Source organism: Colobus angolensis, unplaced genomic scaffold (genome assembly GCF_000951035.1).
Source record: "Colobus angolensis palliatus isolate OR3802 unplaced genomic scaffold, Cang.pa_1.0 Scaffold33, whole genome shotgun sequence".
In the NCBI taxonomy this organism is placed as follows: Eukaryota; Metazoa; Chordata; class Mammalia; order Primates; family Cercopithecidae; genus Colobus; species Colobus angolensis.
The window spans coordinates 3,953,677-3,973,909 of record NW_012116599.1 but is presented as its reverse complement, the minus strand read 5'-3'; the positions used below and the strand labels follow the sequence as shown (position 1 = coordinate 3,973,909).

At 36.4% G+C, this 20,233-nt stretch overlaps 1 protein-coding gene across 3 annotated transcripts in view; it reads left to right on the top strand.

The window, feature by feature from the left end:
• Positions 1-20,233, top strand: part of CUL3 (cullin 3) — a 93,365-nt gene that overhangs the window by 53,501 nt on the left and 19,631 nt on the right. For all 3 annotated transcript variants that reach the window (XM_011951919.1, XM_011951920.1, XM_011951918.1), the window contains exons 4-12: positions 3,194-3,354; positions 4,350-4,464; positions 6,411-6,639; positions 10,959-11,104; positions 11,822-11,998; positions 14,102-14,272; positions 14,850-14,957; positions 17,396-17,520; positions 20,079-20,175. In XM_011951919.1, coding sequence (XP_011807309.1) covers positions 3,194-3,354; positions 4,350-4,464; positions 6,411-6,639; positions 10,959-11,104; positions 11,822-11,998; positions 14,102-14,272; positions 14,850-14,957; positions 17,396-17,520; positions 20,079-20,175 — 1,329 coding nt within the window. The remainder of the gene's footprint in view (positions 1-3,193; positions 3,355-4,349; positions 4,465-6,410; positions 6,640-10,958; positions 11,105-11,821; positions 11,999-14,101; positions 14,273-14,849; positions 14,958-17,395; positions 17,521-20,078; positions 20,176-20,233) is intronic.

Below are 20,233 nucleotides of genomic sequence, written 5' to 3'. Positions count from 1 at the left end.
CTTATTAAAGTTGTGTGGTATTTTTCAAACCTGTGTATTTGAATTGTACTTATTATTAATATATAATTTAATATTGTGTAAATTGATAAAATCTTGTGAAAAAATAAAACTTTGCTTGGCAAGCTAGATTGAATGCTTTGTAAAGACTTCATAAAAGCAAATGGCTACATACTGGTTTGAATTAAGTGTAGGTAATTTAAGACATTGGAGTGAAAACAGTAAAAAATCCAGAAGGATTTTACATTGAGATTACTTCATAAATGCCTCTAGTTCATGCTTCACTGGAATGCTATACAATTTATTATGTATGAGTGTTTATAAGTACATTATTTATTTATTTATTTAATTTTTTTTTCAAAATGGGGTCTTGCTCTGTCACCCAGGCTGGAGTACAGTGGCACAGTCTCGGCTTACTGTAGCCGCCTCCTACTGTGTTGAACTGATTCTCCTGCCTCAGCCTCCTGAGTAGCTGGGACTACAGGTGCGCACCACCACGTCCAGCTTTTGGTATTTTTAGTAGAGACATAGTTTTACCGTATTGGCCAGGCTAGTCTCAAACTCCTAACTTCAAGTAATCCGACTGCTTCAGCCTCCCAAAGTGCTGGGATTACAGGCGTTAGCCACCCCACCTGGCCTGTACGTATACGATCTTGAACTTCAGTCACAGGACTTACTTTCAGAGAAAGTCCTGATGTCTGAATGAATGTTTATATTTTTAAATTAAAATGTTTAAGATGCAAGTGTTTGTATATGTTATAATAGTTTCACTGTTTTTACTTCCTGTCTTTAACCGTTCAGATAGTGGTTTTGATCACATTGGTTAAAAGGTATTCTCCTGTCTCTGGTGCTTTTCTGTACAATATATACTTATATGTAGAACTTAGAAAAATCAAGTTTGTAAAATAATTTAAGCAATAATAGTGATTATTTTTATAATAAAAGGGATTCTTGTTGCTTTTTGAATTATTTATGCTAGTTTTTATTATGTACATACTCTGTGCTGAGAAGTAAAACACAATTACTGTGACAGTAGGGAAAGGTTGGGCCTGGAGGTCATATGAGATGAAAGAGGAGGTTTACAGGTGGTGGCTCACACCTGTAATCCCAGCACTGTGGGAGGCCGAGACGGATGGGTCACGAGGTCAGGAGATCGAGACCATCCTGGCCAACATGGTGAAACCCCGTCTCTACTAAAAATACAAAAATTAGCAGGGCATGGTGGCGGGTGCCTGTAATCCCAGCTACTTGGGAGACTGAGGCAGGAGGATCGCTTGAACCTGGGAGGCAGAGATTGCAGTGAGCTGAGAACACACCACTGCACTCCAGCCTGGCAACAGAGTGAGACTCTGTCTCATAAAAAAAAAAAATAGAGTGGTTGCCATCAAAAGAAAGGAAGGAGGCTTGTCTCGCTGACTCATGCCTGTAATCCCAGCAGTTTGGGAGGCCAAGGTGGACGGATTACAAGGTCAAGAGATCGAAACCATCCTGGCCAACCTGGTGAAACCCTGTCTCTACTAAACATAGGAAAATTAGCTGGGCGTGGTGGCAGGCACCTGTAGTCCTACGTACTCAGGAGGCTCAGGCAGGAGGATCGCTTAAAACAGGAGGTGGAGGTCGCAGTGAGCCAAGGTCGCACCACTGCACTCCAGCCTGGTGGCAGAGTGAGACCCCGTATCCGGAAAAAAAAAAAGAGGGATGTGGTCAGAGGGTAACTTTGAATTTGAGATCTTGAGGATGGAAGTGTGAAGTCCAAAAACTTCGAAGTCATCAATGAAAAATTTGAACTCATGAAAATTGATGTTAAGATTTGAAAACTGTGAGCTCGTGCTGAGATTATATAGAATGTAGAAATGTGAGCACTAAAGAAGATAATATAAAAAATAGCTTTCCTTGTTATTAGGTGTATACCATCATACAAGATGAATGAAAGGAGAAGGTTGGAGGAATGATGTCATAGGAAGCAAGGACTGCATGTAGAGAATTTAATTAAAATTGTTTGGGGCTGGGCATGGTGGCTCACGCCTGTAATCCCAGCACTTTGGGAGGCCAAGGTGGGCAGATCGCTTGAGGTCAGGGCTTTCAAGACCTGCCTGGCCAACTGGGGAATGGCCATCTCCACCAAAAAATAAATTACTCAGGCATGGTATGCCTGTAATGTCAACTACTCAGAAGGCTGAGGCAGGAGAATTGCTTGAACCCGGGAGGAAGAGGTTGTAGTGAGCCAAGATGGTACCATTGCACTCCAGCCCAGACAGCAGAGTGAATGAGACTCCATCTCAAAAAAAAAAAAGTTTGGAAAGTTGATTAATAATATTCTGGTTACATTGTTAATATGGTAGAGCTCTCTTCATGTTCACCTTATCGTTAGCTATAACCTATCGATGCATGTTCAAGAATCTGGTGAAAATTATGGGCTTTCTTTCCAAAGTACTTAAGCGTGAACAAACATATAATAACTTAATAATTTTAGAAGGCTTACAGACCCACCAAAGCTCAGAGAGATCCTTATTGAGATGATAAGGGAATTAAACAGTAGTTTTATTTCAGAGTGTTTTGCTATCAATATGGATTTTCAGGGAATGCACAAGACCGAACTTTTATAACCAACACTTCTGGATTATCTGTGCTCTATAAACTGAGATCTCTATAATCATGTTGGTAAGAACTTGAAAGTATAATCTGTTTGAAGTGACAGTAAGTAGAGGTGTTTTAATTATGTAATACTTAATGCTGCTCTATTATATGCATTAGAGCCTTTTAATATTTATCAGTAACAGTCTAAGTTGTATAAATCCGTACTTTATTCAGCTCTCAATTTTACTTCCAAGAGTATGATCTTCAAGTACAGTATTTAAGAGTGAACCATGTTTGAGTATGCTGTGGCTTTGGGGAGAAAGTGTGCTGCCTGTTTACCTTTTTTACTCGTTTTTTTGTTCCTGACTGTGATGCTTGCTTTTTCCCCTTTTTCTTAAGGTAAATGGGCCACCATTTATACATTGTCAGTTGTAAAAACTTAACTTTATGTAACTTGAGAGGTGCTAGAAAGTTCCACATTACTTAAGATCGTTTGAAATGTTTCTCACCTGAAAAATGATTGCTTTTGGAGTTTTATTTCCTTTATTTGTTTTTGTAGCACACAATAATTATTATGTTCACAAGAATTGTACTCATATTTATTTGACTTTAACTGTAGGACCGTGTATATGTACAACAAAATAATGTGGAGAATGTCTACAATTTGGGATTAATTATTTTTCGAGATCAAGTTGTACGTTATGGGTGTATTAGGGATCATCTACGGCAAACTCTGTTGGATATGATTGCAAGAGAGCGGAAAGGAGAAGTTGTAGACAGGTAAAATTTCTCTTTATTCTGGTGGTTTTGGTTTTAGTGATTATATTTTGAGAAAGATTCTCTGTCTTAGTTTTATTAAAATAAAAGTTTGAATGTTCAGCACATTGGGAAAATCCTCAGAAACTTTGTATCAGAGTTAACAGTTACCTAGAATTTAATTTGAAAGCACACATCTTTTATATTTTTAGAAGAGACTATCCTAAACTTTTATTTAATATGCTTTTCAGCTAGTCGTCACTTTTGGCTTTTCATTTATTTTTCATGCCAGCATTTTGTTTCTTTTTTTTCTGTATAATAACTTTTATTATTTTTTCTTGATCTTTTTCTTTAAGGGCTTTTGTCTGTCCATCATTCCTAACATTTTTGAAGAAAACTGTCGAACATAGTCTAAAATGACTAAGAACTGCTGTGCCCCTTTTAAATCAGAGTTCATCCCCCTTCATAACAATGATTGCAGTGTCATTGTGGTGATGCTGCAGCTAGAATGGCTTGAAATACAAGATTTTTTTCTCTCTTTATCTGTTTTCAGAAGAGCTGTTAGATGAAAATGTGTAAAGTTCTTTTTATTTCAGCTTTGGTGCTTGATCAGGATTGTCCAAAATCCATTTAGTGCAAAAAGTTATATTGCGCAGGAGTAGCTAATATTGGACCCATGTCTGGCAGTACAGCTTAATATGCCTGTCTCCTTCCTTCCTTCTGGATAAACAACTTCTGTGTTTTCAAATACATAGAAATATTTAGACATTTTAATTTTCTTTAAAAATTTTGTTGTAACAGAGTAAGAACACCTTGAGATAAATAGCCGTGCAGTCAAGATATACTTTCCAACTTAAAATTAGGCTAAATCCTTTTGTTTTACATGAGTGGCCTGTGGGAGATTGGTCACTTCAATAAAAGTTAAATGTCCTGAAGATACTTTTACCTACTACTTTTGTAATTTTTATGTGAATTTTTAATGTAATTTAATTATCAAGTGATACAACTTTTTTCAACAGAGGCGCAATAAGAAATGCTTGCCAGATGTTAATGATTTTAGGTCTCGAAGGAAGATCAGTCTATGAAGAAGATTTTGAGGCTCCTTTTTTGGAAATGTCTGCAGAATTTTTTCAGGTAATCTGTGAAAATGTTAATAATCTTTTAAGATGTTCTTAATGCTATTTAGTTACTAATTTAACTATTTTGACCTTTTTTTGACTGAGGCCCATTGAGGGAGGGGAGTATACAAAAATTGCCCATCAGCACACCTACCTCACATTCTGACCATTCCAGTTGTTAAGCAACTCATCGATAACAAATTGCAGAGCTTGAACTTACACACATGGTTTTTAAAATTACAGAGAGAATCCTTGAACAGTGTGGGGCATAAAGACGCTGACCCCGCTGTGTGGTTGAAAGTCCACATAACACTTTTGACTCCCCAAAAACTTAACTAATAGTGTGCTGTTGAATGAAAACCTTACAGATAACATAAACGGTTGATTAGCATATGTTTTATATATGTATTGCATATTGGATTCTTCCAATAAAGCTAGAGAAAAGGAAGTGTTATTAAGACCATTATACAGAAGATAAGCTATAATTTACTATTCACTAAGTGGAAGTGGATCATCAAGGTCTTCATCCTCGTCTTCACATTGAGTAAGCTGAGGAAGAGTAAGAAGGAGGGCTTGGTCTTGCTGTCTCAGAGGTGGCAGGGGAGGAAGAAAATCTACTTCATGGACCTGTGCAGTTCAAACTTGTGTTATTCAAGGGTCAACTGTATGTTATAAAACTGTAAACTTAGAAATATCCTTAACATTTTACTATATCTAATATTATGAATTATTTAAGTACCATAAATTCACAGCAGTACATCACCAACAAAGTCTCATCTGCAGGCTTTTAGTCACTTAAATTACTAGTAAAACACACATAAGGATATGAATGATTCTGTAGTGCATATTTGCCTTAAAGGTTGTTGATTAAAAGGTTACAGGCCAGGGGGTACTATAGATAGAAATTTGCAACGGTGGTCCAAACCAACTAAATTGCTAAAAGTAAAGCTAAACTGGTACTAATTTGTAATGAAATGATGATAACAATAATAACTGAGTACCAGTAAGCATAAGATAGTATTTATAAGGTAACTGTAACCAGGCATTTTTCCTGAAAACCATAACTATCTGAGGATAACATAACATAACATTCCATAACAGTAGGAATTTTGTACTGTTGCCAAAACAGATGGTATTAGTAAGAAGCTAAAGTGTTGGCCGGGCGCGGTGGCTCACGCCTATAATCCCAACACTTTGGGAGGCTGAGACGGGCAGATCACAATGTCAGGAGATCAAGACCATCCTGGCTAACACGGGGAAACCCCATCTCTACTAAAAATACAAAAATATTAGCCGGCCGTGGTGGCGGGCATCTGGAGTCCCGGCTACTCGGGAGGCTGAGGCCAAAGAATGGCGAGGCGGAGCTTGCAGTGAGCCGAGATCGTGCCACTGCACTCCAGCCTGGGTGACAGAGCAAGACTCCTCTATCTCAAAATAAATAAATAAATAAATAAAAAGATTATTAGTTATTTAAAAACTCTTACTCTCAAACGTTAGTGTATATGTTTACTCCTTTGAGACTGGGAGTAGGATGGCAGGAAGACTTTAGTAACCAGCAGTATACCAGCAAAGTATATAGTAAACTGATGAATCTTTCTGGTTATAATTTTGCATTCATACAAATCAAAAAAGAACATCCCACTCTATCTTGGAGTCAGATGCTTCTGTATTTTTGACCCTCACTGGCATATATATTTACTTTTTCGGCTATTTTTTGGAGTACATTGGCACAGTTTGAAAAACACTGATTACAGGTAATGTTTTAATTTAGTATTATGTAAATACCAAAGGCTTTAAAGGATATAATTCAGACTATATCAATCTTTGTAATGAGAAATTACACAAAATCCTGTTAGTACTTATTTTACGTAGGCTGATTTATTATAAACATTATAGAAACCCAGCTAAAAGCAAAAACACCTTTTTCTTCTATATTCAAAAAATTACATTTTTAAATTGCAGATGGAAAGCCAGAAATTTTTAGCAGAAAATAGTGCTTCAGTATATATAAAGAAAGTAGAAGCTAGAATTAATGAAGAGATAGAACGAGTGATGCACTGCCTTGACAAATCAACGGAAGAACCAATTGTGAAGGTGGTTGAGAGGGAACTCATTTCCAAGCACATGAAGACTATAGTAGAAATGGAGAATTCTGGGCTAGTACATATGTTGAAAAATGGAAAGACAGAAGGTAAGTGTTACCGATTGAAAAATAATTAAATCCTTATTCTGCCTTATCGATATTTTTAAAACTTTCCTACATTTAAAGCAGGTATCAGTTTTCAAGGAGTTGTGTGTATGTTAATTTGTCTCCGCTGTTAACCTGGGTGGGATTTCCAAGCTTGATACTGTCTTACCAATGAAGATTTAGATATTTCTAATGAATTGAGCATTTCCTGTCTTTAAGTCTCATTTTATGTTTTTCATAATCCAGAAGATAAAAGGTGTAACAGTACTGGTGAGCCCAGTGAGCTCCTCGTTCATTCCTGTACTTGTCATATACCAAAGGATGTGGGCTCTCTTTATTCCTACATACTCGTGGGGTTTTGTGATTCTCTTAAAATCTTAAATTTCCACCTTAGATTTTTGTAGACTTTCCTTTGGGATTTAGTTGTGATAGGGTGCCGAAAATGCAAAAATATTTGTGTCTTCCATATTGATACACTTAGATAAATTAGATTGTTTTGGGGAACACTGAAGTTACAGAATGGAAAAGGAGGAAGGAGGAGTGCGTAAAAGTAAAAAACATTATTGAGATAACTAACATTTTTTTTGTAGCTATTTATCTTTATTTCCCTGGGGTAAAAAAAAAATTGTGATAAGTATCCTAGAAGAAATTACAAGTTAAAAGAACAATAACCATATCCTCTATTCTTAGTTTCTGATGCTTTGATTTAAAACTTTGCCTTTATCACTGATATGGTATTAGAAAATAAAAAAACATGGTCCCTTGTTCTCCTGCTTCGTAGTTGAAATCTGAGCAATATTTTATCCACTTCTTTTTAGTAAAAGAAATACGTATTGCCTCTTGGGGTCATGAGCTATGTAGGGAATGAAAAAAAGTTTTTTAACAGAGAATTATGAAGAGAAGGAGGATACAAGAGAAGGGAAAAAGAAAGCTTGGTGGGAAGTTGAGCCACGTTTATCTCTAGTGGAATCCTTACCTTGTGTTTTAAAATTGTTAAATTTTTGTATATATGATAAATCCCTGAAAAGCTATATGTAATTAAAAAAAAAAAAAACCTAAAACTAGAGAGACTTCCTTTTTAAAAGACAATTCTGTTAAACCTTTTTTTGTAAAAGCAAAAAAAAAAAAAAAAAAAACAAGTCATCTAGTATGTTTGCCGTGTTTTCTGAAATTAAGGTCTAAGTCGGGTTGGCAAGCCTTTTTTGTTCTTGTTGAATAAAATGGCTTGTGAGCCATGCAGTCATAGTGAGAAAATAGTCATAGACAATAACAAATGAATAAGCCTGTGTTTCTATAAGACTTTATTTATGGGCCCTGAAACGTAAATTTCGTATAATTTTTATGTGTCACTAAATAATATCCTTTACAGTTTTTCCTCAGCGATTAAAAATGTGAAAACCATCCTTAGTTCATGAGCTGTATGTACATAAATAGGTGGCAGGCTTATTTGCCCCACGGGTTCTAATTTGATGACCCTTCTCTAAATGGTCTCTGGTAGACTAGGACTTCATGCAAAGCATTTGCCCTGCTTAAACAAAATGAGTATTGATAAATTATGTAATGTACCGTTTAGGTATTGAATGAATGCTTTCTTACCTACCTTAGGGGCATGTAGGGAGGGATGATTAAATGGGCTGGAGATGAGGGGCTAGGAAATGTTTGATGGAGAGGTTGTTGAGCATACCTGAATTACAGCATCTCTGTAACTTGTGTGGAGATATATGTAAAAGGTGTCAGGTATGCCTATCATGGCAGGCACTTAACGTGAATGAAGGAATATCATAATAGTACTCACCAGGGTTCACCTTTATTTAGTACCTTAGGTTTCCAACAACACAGTAGCTATCTGTGATTCTAAATTAAATTTTAAAATCCTGTTTTTGTCTGGGCAGTGTGACAAACGCCTGTAATCTCAGTACTTTTGGGAGGCTGAAGCGGGTGGATCGCTTCAGCTCAGGAGTTCAAATTGGTGAAACCCTGTCTCCATGAGAAATACAAAAATTAGCTGGGCATGATGGCACATGCCTATAGTTCCAGCCACTTGGGAGGTTGAGGTGAGAGGATCATTTGAATCTGGCCAGGGAGGTCAAGGCTGCAATGAGCCAAGATCGTGCCACTGCACTCCAGCCTGGGTTGCAGAGGGAGATGCTGTCTTAAATAAAAGGGGAAATGTTGTCTTCAGTTTTTCTGAGCTTCCACTAGAAACCTAGTGTGGCAAAAGGTCTTAATTGTGGTAGACCCCGCTCTTGGAAAAAAGTTGCTCTTGTTGAGAATATATCAGAGGCAACTTCACCATTATGAAGCCAAATTCTCATAAATCAGAAAATGAGAAACAGTTTTCTCATTGTGAATAGAGGATAAATTGGATTGTTATTAGATGCAGATAGCACTATGAAATTAAGTTCAAATGGTATCTTTTTTTTTTTTTTTTTTGAGATGGAGTCTTGCTCTGTCACCCAGGCTGGAGTGCAGTGGCACGATCTCAGCTCATTGCAAGCTCTGCCTCCTGGGTTCATGCCATTTTCCTGCCTCAGCCTCCCGAGTAGCTGGTACTGCAAGCGCCTGCCACCACGCCCGGCTAATTTTTTGTATTTTTGATAGAGATGGGGTTTCACCATGTTAGCCAGGATGCTCTCAGTCTCCTGACTTCATGATCCACCCATCTTGGCCTCCCAGAGTGCTGGGATTACAGGCGTGAGCCACTGCTCCCAGCTGGTATCTTAACTATTTTATTAAGTGTATATAGAAATAATAATATTTAATTTTTGAATGCCAGATTATCATTTACTCTTTTACATTCCCTTTACCCTGACATTTAAATACAATGAAATTGTAGTAATTTATGTACAACTAAATACACAACATGTAATATCTAAGCAAAACTTACAACAAAAAAATGAAATAGACAAGTTGCGAACCATTTTGTTAGAGGTATTTGGTGTGCCACGTTTACTGTAGTATGTGTCCATACATTGTTGTTGCATTTGTAATACCTGTTTTAAAAAGCATGTGAGAAGCTATAAAATTGCCATGTGTAGGTTACTATGGACATATATTATTAATGGAAACTAATTTGCTGCTGAAAGTCACTGAAATAAAGTTTAGTAAAACTTTGTCAAACTTGGTTTGAAATATTTTAAAAATACATACAACTTTAGTTTAAGCTCTGAACTACTCTTAGAACTGTAGACCAAGGTAGGCAAATTAGGGCCTGTCCACCAAATCTGATGCACTACCAGTTTGGTTTAAAAAAAAAAAATCGAGTATTTAATTACGCATGAAAATTTATATAAATTTGCTACAGTGTCAGAAAATTTATATAAATACTTGCTACAGTGTCAGAGTAGAGTAGTTAAGTCAGAGATCTATGGCTCACATTTAGAAATGTTTATTATCTGATGCTTTACAGAAAAAACATTGGTCAGCCTCTGATCTAGAAACTCTAACTCCATTTTTAAAAGTTATTGATTGTAAAACTTCTAAAATTATCATTGTAAAGTTCTGACACTGTGTTCTCCCAGTAAGTTGTTATTGCAAAGAAACACTAGACATATGGAAAAACTGTATTTTAAAATCTGTATTTTAGTCTTGTGAAAAATGATATTGAAAAATGGATAGGATCCAGAGTTTTCATTCTAAATTTAAAAAGTGTAGTGAGATAGACCAAATTTTGAAGTACAGATACTGGCTTAGGATGCCACCTGGGAAACATTAGCGATTGCTCTGAAGAAAATATTTAAGAAGTGGTGTTTATATTATACATTTCATAAAAACTTTACCTGAGGTGTAATGAAGTAAATCTTAGTATAGTTCATTTGATTTGTTTTCATGATTATCAGTTAAACCTTTGGAAATACCCACAAGACTTAAATTGGTTTTAAAATTTCTTCCTCATTACAGGGACTACCAATTATATCTTAATTAGTGACCCTTTTTGTAAACATTTTGTAGTGTCATTAGATCTGCATTAGAGTTATGTAGGATGAAGTATTTATGAACTCAGAACTGCAGTTGCCATGTTTTTGTGACATTGTTTGTTATGGTTTTTGGCATCTCTTCTTCCATGTAAATTTAAATTTGCTAGGACATTTAACTGATACTTTCAAAGCATCTTGTCTAAAAGTTGTGTTTTATAAATTACAACAATAACCATTAACTAGCCTACTTTTTCATGTTTTCATTTTGATACATGTATATTTTTAATAGTCATGTGGTCAGCAAATGGGGGTAATGGAGAAATAAGCTTCTCTAAGTATTATAGCGTGAACACAGATTCGTGTTTTTTTCTTTAATGTAGCCAATTTGTGTTTTCTGATTTGTAGATCTTGGTTGCATGTACAAGTTATTTAGTCGTGTGCCAAATGGTTTGAAAACAATGTGTGAGTGTATGAGTTCCTATTTGAGGGAGCAAGGTAAAGCTCTTGTTTCTGAAGAAGGAGAAGGAAAGAATCCCGTTGACTATATCCAGGTAAGTAAACCCAGAAGATGCTCTACGTTTATGATAAAGGCATTTTGACAAGTGCTAAAAAGGCCATTTTTACCATGCTCTGTATTGTGTATTTTCAACTTAATTGTCCCAGTAGTAAATTAATAGTTGTAATTATCTTAAGTATTTTAGGATTTTGCAAGGTGCGCATATTTATATCAGGGAGCTAAAATTCAACTGCTACTTTTCATTTAACTTCTCTGATGAAGACCTTGTTTCAATAGTCTCAATAGTGAATGTGAGGTTCTTTGGTATGCCTTAGTGTTTCTATACTGTAGTATATTGGAATAAACAACAGTTTATTTTTTGTTTGAAAATGTTTTGTTTTCAAGTAGTACTATGAATAAATTATATGCCATGTTTTTGTGTTTTAATATAATCAGCTTTTTTGGTACATTTTTTAAGCTAATTTTTTCCCTGACTAACCCATTCTGTGAAGACAGGAGAATGGGAAGCAGTGAGGAGGTTCTTTGGTTCGTTTGCATTGTGTTAATACATATATGGAAGTTATAATACTTCTGTCATTGACATTTTTAATAGAGGCTTAGATATAGGCTTAAATAATATCAAAGCTGTAAGTTTAAAAATGAACATACATGTTTATTACCAGCAAAGTTAAGATAAACATACATGGTCATACGTGTATTATTTATGGAAAAATTATTATAATGTGTCCTAAATTTTGTTTTTATTTCTAAGGGCTTATTGGATCTGAAGAGTAGGTTCGATCGCTTCCTCCTGGAATCATTCAACAATGACCGGCTCTTTAAACAAACTATTGCGGGTGACTTTGAGTATTTTCTCAACCTCAACTCCAGGTCTCCTGAATACCTCTCATTATTTATTGATGATAAGCTGAAAAAGGGAGTCAAAGGGGTAAGTAGTAATGCATTTGAAAATAACATTTAATTTTATTTAAAGATACACAATTACATGCAAAATTAGGACATTTCACAGATAAAAATTAAGCATGACCCATTGCTGTGCTTAAATGTGTGCCATTGTGTATTAAAAAATAGTTTGAAATACTTGACATGCTCAAAAGTAGTTAGACATTTCACTTAATGTGTAATTGGCTTCAAAAACAAGCAACTGGACGGGCTTGGTGGCTCATGCCTGTAATCCCAGCATTTGGGGAGGCCAAGACAGGAGGATATCTTGAGGCCAGGAGTTTGAAATTAGCCTTGTTAACATAGTGAGACTCCATCTCGACAAAAAAGAAAAAAATTAGTGGCACATAGTGGTATACACCTGTTGTCTCAGAGGCTGAGGCAGAGAATCACTTGAGCTCAGGAATTGAAGGCTGCAGTGAGGTATGATCACACTACTGCACTCCACCCTGGGCGACAGAGCAAGACTTTGTCTCAAAAAAACTGAACAACTGTCCAGGTGTGGTGGCTCATGCCTGTAATCCCAGCACTTTGTGAGGCCAAGGTGAGCAGAGCACCTGAGTTCGGGAGTTCGAGACCAGCCTGACCAACTTGGTGAAACCCCGTCTCTACTAAAAATACGAAATTAGCTGGGCGTGGTGTTGGATGCCTGTAATCCCAGGTACTCGGGAGGCTGAGGCAGGAGAATCACTTGAACCCAGGAGGCAGAGGTTGCAGTGAGCCAAGATGGCACCATTGCACTCCAGCCTGGACAACAATAGTGAAACTCCGTCTCAAAAAAAAAAACCTGAACAACTACACAGCTGTAGTTGGTTTTAAACAGTCATTTTTGTGACTGAGGGTTAGGCATGCTGAAGATAACTAGAAAACTTTCTAGTAGTACAGAGTGTTGTTTGCTTTCATCTGGTTCTGGAGGTTGTATGTTAAACAGTAAGTGGATACCAAGAATGTTAAGGCATAAATAAAGTAGATCTCAGAAAATAGTTAGTGTAGCTTAATTTCAAGACTTTATGATATATCTCTGGAACCCGGGGAGCTCACGACAGCGTGGAAAATCAACTGAAGCATGTTTTGCTCACATCTGAATTGGTCTCTTTTGACTTCATGTTGGAATTTGTGACACCAAAGGGAGAAGCCACATGTTGTCACAGGTTTTACAGGCAGTAGCTGCAGTAAGGAAACAGAATCACTAAGGATGCACAGAATAGAGAAGTCTATTAATTTACTCATTCATTTAGTCTTCCATTTTTCTAAATATATTAATATAGCCTGCCACAGAATCCTTTTACCCTTATTTAAAAGTAAGGGCAGCCGGGCGCAGTGACTCAGCTTGTAATCCCAGCACTTTGGGAGGCCGAGGCAGGCAGATCACCTGAGGTCGGGAGTTCGAGACCAGCCTGACCAACATGGAGAAACCCCGTCTCTACTAAAAATACAAAATTAGCTGGGTGTGGTGGTGCATGTCTGTAATCCCAGCTACTCGGGAGGCTGAGGCAGGAGAATAGCTTGAACCCGGGAGGCAGAGGTTGCAGTGAGCCAAGATGGTGCCATTGCACTACAGCCTGGGCAACAGGCATGAAACTCCCATCTCAAAAAAAAAACAAAATAGAAATGAAAAATAAAGTAAGAGCAATGGCCTTTTTACTGTTTGGATTATAACAAATTATTGCCTTGTGTTTGCACAATTTCGGCTGTGAGCTTAAATGAAAAATTCCATCTTTTGGCTAAGTTTTTGCCTGCATATGCAAAGCCTTCATAAAATAATCTCTGTGACTAAAATTTCATTTCATCTGTTCTCAGTCATCCCTTAACCCAGTGCTATATAACCTTATCCCTCCAATTCAGTGGTAGCCCTCTATGGAATAGAATTCACTCCAACCCCTCATTCATGATGCACTAAATGAGAATGTAAGAATGATGCTACTATGTGAATTAGGCGACACTTCGCCAAACCATGTCCCTTTTTCTGATATATGTCAATCAAATACCTGTGTTTTCAAACAATAGTGTTTTTAAGCTGTAAATGAACTGTAGTACTACTTTTGTAGAACTAAAATTGTGTAATTGTTAAATCATCTTAATTTTGCAGCTAACAGAGCAAGAAGTAGAAACAATATTGGATAAAGCAATGGTCCTTTTTAGGTTTATGCAAGAAAAAGATGTATTTGAACGTTATTATAAACAACACTTGGCAAGGAGACTTCTCACAAATAAAAGTGTTTCTGATGACTCTGAAAAAAACATGATATCTAAGTTAAAGGTAAGATATGTTTTAGATGGAATAGAGTGCACCTAACTGACGTTTATCATGGTTGTGTACTGACAACATGTGATTGGAAATTATTTGGTTGATTATTAAGTGTTTATTTCTAGAAGTAAAGGTAGATTGTTTTGGAGAAGAACACAGACTACACTAACATTTGTTCAAGTTCAGGGACATTCATAGTTTGCTAGAATTTCTGTTGATGTGTCAGGATACATTCATGGAGGCCTAGAGGGGAAGATTAGTAAAAGGGAAACAAAGAGGCTTTTGCCATGTAGTTCTTTTTCGCAAAATGTGGTCCATAGAATACTTGCACCTGAATCACCTGAGATGCTAGTTAAAAACAGAGTTCTGGGCCCTACCTTTCAGGGAGTAAATTGGACTCTCTGAAAGAATCTGAGAATTTGCGTTTTAAAAACCTGAAGTTTGCTAACCACAGGCATAGAGCAACTACTGGAAAAATTTACAAGAAGATTATCAGGGATAGCAATAACGTGAAATAGTTTTTCTTTCAGTACTTCCTCACAGAAAAATCTACCATTTATTTGTATAAATTTGTGTTTTTCCTCTACAGACTGAATGTGGATGTCAGTTCACGTCAAAACTGGAAGGAATGTTTAGGGATATGAGCATCTCAAACACAACGATGGATGAATTCAGGCAACATCTACAGGCAACTGGTGTAAGATTCTGCATTAATTTCTACTTAGATATTCATGTAAAGTCTTTTGTAATGGGCATTTTCATCCACTTAGCAGATGACAGTTGTTTCTTTAAATGTCATTAGTGACAACACGTGTTTTGTCTGTACTTAAATTATTTTCCTTCACGTTACCTCTTTTTCCATGTTCATGTTAAAATTTTTTATTCTTTGAAAATTTAGTTTCTTCTTCCCACTTGAAGGAATACACTGACAATTTAATAAAGAGAATTATTCTGTTGTTAATAAAGATAATACAAATCTGTTATAAATTGTGGAAAGAGTATTGGGCTTACACAAGTTTACTAAGTTTCAGTATTCTTCTTTTCACTTTACCCCAAGATTGTGTCATCTTGGGATAGTCACCTGACCTTCCTGTACCTCACTACTGTCATTCTCCTCTGTCAGTTTAGCTTAAATGGGCCTTATATCCTAAGCGTGTGTAGCAGGTGAACTGAGACTATAAAAACAAAGAAATTAATGTATTATAAATGTGTTTGGTATAACTCCCCAAAGGTGGTGAGCTGGAACTTCCATGGCTTTGGAGTTTGATGGGCGTTTTGTGAGCATTTAATGAAATTCAGAATTTAGTTTCATTTTTTTACTCTGATTTTCAACTTAATCTTAAGGTAGGGAATATTACAGTTTTTAAATTTTTTAAATCACCACGTACCACTCTATCGTTAAAATGCGTCACAACCATTTAACAGATTTGTGGGTCTTTCTGTTGATACCTGAATATGAGATCATCACTTCTACTGGTTTCATAGTCTCGCAAACCAGATATGTGAAAGTACCTAATTCTGTAGAATAACCATTTATTTCTGTGAAAACATTCTGACTTTAATGTAAATAGTTGTATGATTTGCTTTAGAAGTATCAGTGTTTACAGTTGAGAAGAGCCGAGAGGAGGAAAGATGTAAGTCTGTGACAAATTTCAGGTGGACAGGAAATGAGTAGTGCAATTATCGTGGATTTTTTTTTTTAGATTGTTTAGGAATGTGTAGTTAAATCTAATATATTGATATATTTTCTTGTATTTTTTGTTTGCTATAGTAAGTTTTTAAATTTTTTTCTTCCACTAATCTTACACATTGAAAACTATAGAGATGATTGGGATAGATCCCATGCATATTGATACGGGATGAATGGACTGACCACTTTGTTACCCTCCCTTCCCCTAACCAACTTGCAAATGTATAAACAGTTTTCCACTTCCCCCGTACACCATGTAAGAGTCTCTTCTGTGATCCTCTCTTCTCTGCATCATCTAAGTTTTTTATTTTCAGTTTCCTTAAAGTAATAATTTAGTGGATACTTGTGAAGAAATATGAGGGTAGAATGCTTCTTGATATTCATAAACTCCGATTCCTCCCCTTAAAAATTTATATTACTAAATCATTGAGGCAAGATAAAAACGAAATAATGATTTATAACACATTCTGAATATCAATAATAAAGATAATATTTAATCTTTAAGAGTTTTTGTTGTGCTTTGTTGTTTACTTAAAAATTTAATTTGTTTAAAAGAAGAAAATAATTGTGACAGTGATATTAGCATAGAAGTAGTTATTCATTGTACAGATATTTATAGAGCACCTGCTCTGTAGCACTGGATCTATAGTGTCCTATGCAGAGGTTGTTGGAATGTGAGCTACATGTTAAAACACAAAAGTTTTAGTTACTTTAGTTGAAATAGGTGCTGGAATATTAGAAATATGTGTTAAGATGGCAAAAATATTTTAAAACTGAGATGAAGGATATTATGCTAGAATTTTCTCTAAAATGATATAATTGACCCCCTTGACCTTTTATTTGAAAAGGCCCAAACTTTTCTGTTCTCAGTGATAACAGTAAGACTTGATTCATGTGCCAAAAACTATTCTTTGGTCAGTGTTTTTAAATTAACATCATAAGCAATAATTATAACTATTTGCCATAGTAGTTAAAATTCGGGAAACACTGGGTGGGTCTAACATTTAAGAAAATCTGTTTTTTTGCCGGGCGCGATGGCTCATGCCTGTACTCCCAGCACTTTGGGAGGCCGAGGCGGGCAGATCACCTGAGGTCAGGAGTTCGAGACCAGCCTGACCAACATGGAGAAACCCCGTCTCTACTAAAAATACAAAATTAACCAGGCGTAGTGGGCATGCCTGTAATCCCAGCTACTCAGGAGGCAGGAGAAGCGCTTGAACCTGGGAGGCGGAGGTTGTAGTGAGCCGAGATCGTGCCATTGCACTCCAGCCTGGGCAACGAGCGAGACTCCGTCTCAAAAAAAAAGAAAAAATAAAATGTTTTTTTGTTAGATATTAGACATGGAGCTAACTAACTGCTTTGGTAAATCTAACACAATGTCTAAACAGAACAGAAAGCAAATCCTAGTTAATTTTGAGGGGATTATCTCTTTCTGTTTTACATAGGTATCTTTAGGTGGTGTTGATCTTACAGTCCGGGTGCTCACAACAGGATATTGGCCCACTCAGTCAGCCACACCAAAGTGCAACATCCCACCAGCACCAAGACATGCTTTTGAGATATTCAGAAGGTAAATCAAAATCAGACTTTGTATTACTATGTACAAATAAGTGTTCAAAATTAAAATGAATTTGAACATTAATATCCATAATTGAGGATGAATGTATTCCATTTATTACCTCATGTTCAAAAGGAGCATTTATCCTGGCATGCAGCAATTTCCCCCTCTATAGGATCTTGATGAATAAAGTAAAGCAGGCATAATTTATCTCTAGAAAGATTGTTTTCTAGAAAGATTGTTTATATGCTGGCATTTGAAATGCCTTTTATTTAGAGCAGTAGTGAAAATGGAAAAAGAGAAAGTAAATGGTGATGGAAAACCAGACCCAGAGAATTCCTTGGACTTTCTGAACCCTTCAGCCAACTCGCATTGTTGGAAATATGTGGATACCTTATTCCCACTAGTACTCAGAGGCTCTGAGATAGCAGTTTTGATGAGGAAGAGGAGCAAGATGAAAAAAACAAGACTGATATGCAAGAAAAAAACAAAAAGATCCAAGCAAATATCTTTTTTGGGCTGCTGAAAATAAATGATTTACCCAGTGTGGAGACTACTTTGTGAAAAGACCACTCGTGTGAACGCTAGGGATGAAGATGAGTATATCACCCCCTTCATCGAGCAGTCTAAGGTGGACACTTAAACATTGTCTGTGAGCTGATTGCGCAAGGGGCAGATGTTTTTGCAGTGACTGTGGATAGCTAGATACTCCTGCAAGGTGCTTATAAGTGGAATAATACCAGAGTGGCTTCTTTATTTCTTCAGCATGGTGTAGATCAGTTATCAGTGACCAAACAAAAGGCCTCCTGACCCCCTTGCATCTTGCTGCTGGGATCAGAGACAACAGAGATACCCTAGAACATCTGCTGGTGAGCTGTTAACCTCGAACCAGATCTGAAAAAACAACTGGGAAGAAACTGTATTTGATATTGTCAGGAGGACAAGTGTCTGTCACGACCTCTTTGAAATCGTGGAAGGCACTGTACAAATTCTTCACCTTAGTCTTAATGATTCTAGCAATTGTCTTAAGTTTCCAAGTACCACTGCCTTCTTTGTGTGGGATGTAAAATATTCCCATAATAAAAGGTTGACATCAAACATCTTACTACAGAAAATTCATTGGCACTCATTAAGATGTGCTTCCAGGTGAATTGCCTGACCTTGATGTCAAAATGTATTTGAAAGTTGTTTGACTATATCTTCTTGAATGATTTCTGTGGAGTTTGTGACTTGCATCAGAAATAATGTCGACTTGCCTATACTTAAAAACTTGATGTAGGTTGTACAGAAACGAAAGATACTTTTGGTGCTGATCCAGGAGATAATATATTTTTAAATAGCACATATTCTGGATCTTTGAGTATTCAGCATATTGACATGTATCTTTGTAAGGCAAGGTGGCTAAGAATTTAACTTAAAAAGCCTCAAACATTCTGGTGCTATCCCAGCTGTCTTCTCTACATTACCATAGCCAGTTGCTTTCATTTTGAACCAGAAGCACTAGCATATTATTGACTTGTAGCTTCATAAATTAAAAAAATAAAAACTAGATTTGTCTTTTAGAACATAGGCGATTTTCCAGGAAAGCAGCTAGGTGTTTAATCCATGAATCTTGTATACTGTCTCCACCACCACAATTCGCATAATCCTGTGGACAGTCCTGCTTCACCCTGGTCAACTGCATCATCCTTATTGTAATAGTGAATCAGTATAACCCTTTAGACATGCGAACAGATACACCCTGTTGCAAGAGTTCATGAAATATCTGCTGTCCAACTAGTTTTACTTGCCTAATCCTACTGGTTTAGGCACTGCTTATAGTCTCTTGAGTTCACAGAAATGTTGAGTTTTTTCCCTCCCCAAAGTCCTCATTTTTTACAAACTGTAGAAGGGCAAAACGACAAGGGAAAAGGAATTCTTAAGAGTGAAGGGATGATTGTTATACTGGGGCAAGAACTACAGAGTGGCTCAGGCTTTGAAAAAATACGGTGTGGATAGTGACAAAAAAAAACATAAATATAAAAATTCAAGAAAAAGTACTAGTTTTGAACAACAAAAACAAAGGGAGAGTTTATCCTTTGTAATTTTAATATGTAAGAAAAAGTTACATAAACGTTTCTCAGAGGAATATTTTATAAATGCCCTTTGTTCAGCATTAGTGCATTGAGTATTTTTTGTACTGTAGTATAGGAGTATATTTTGTACTGTCGATGTCTACTACTGGCTTAGGACAAATTGATTATTGGGTTACTGTGGAGAAAGGTGGTCTTAACAACAGCAGGGGCTGAGCAGCAGTAGGTTGGGCCAGAGTGTACAGTAGAAATTATTTAGTGTGCTGCCTTCGTCATTTAATACCTAGCTGAGTTACTTAGGGCTCTCTCAAGGTCTCTCCTGTAGAAAGTTGTACTTGAACTTGATTCCTAAGGTTTCCTTAAACTTTTAAAGTCCATATATGTATATATATATACACACACACACATATACATGTTTAAGGGATGTTATCCTGTGGTTTGTAGTTTCAAATGTGTAAGTTTGTTTGATTTGCTAAAACCTGGTTTGATTTGCTGAAGGTTCTACTTAGCCAAACACAGCGGTCGACAGCTCACACTCCAGCATCATATGGGTTCTGCAGATCTCAATGCCACATTTTATGGACCAGTTAAAAAGGTAAATATTGATAGTTTGAACATATTATGTAACTTAAAGTTAGTGTATTAGAGCTGAT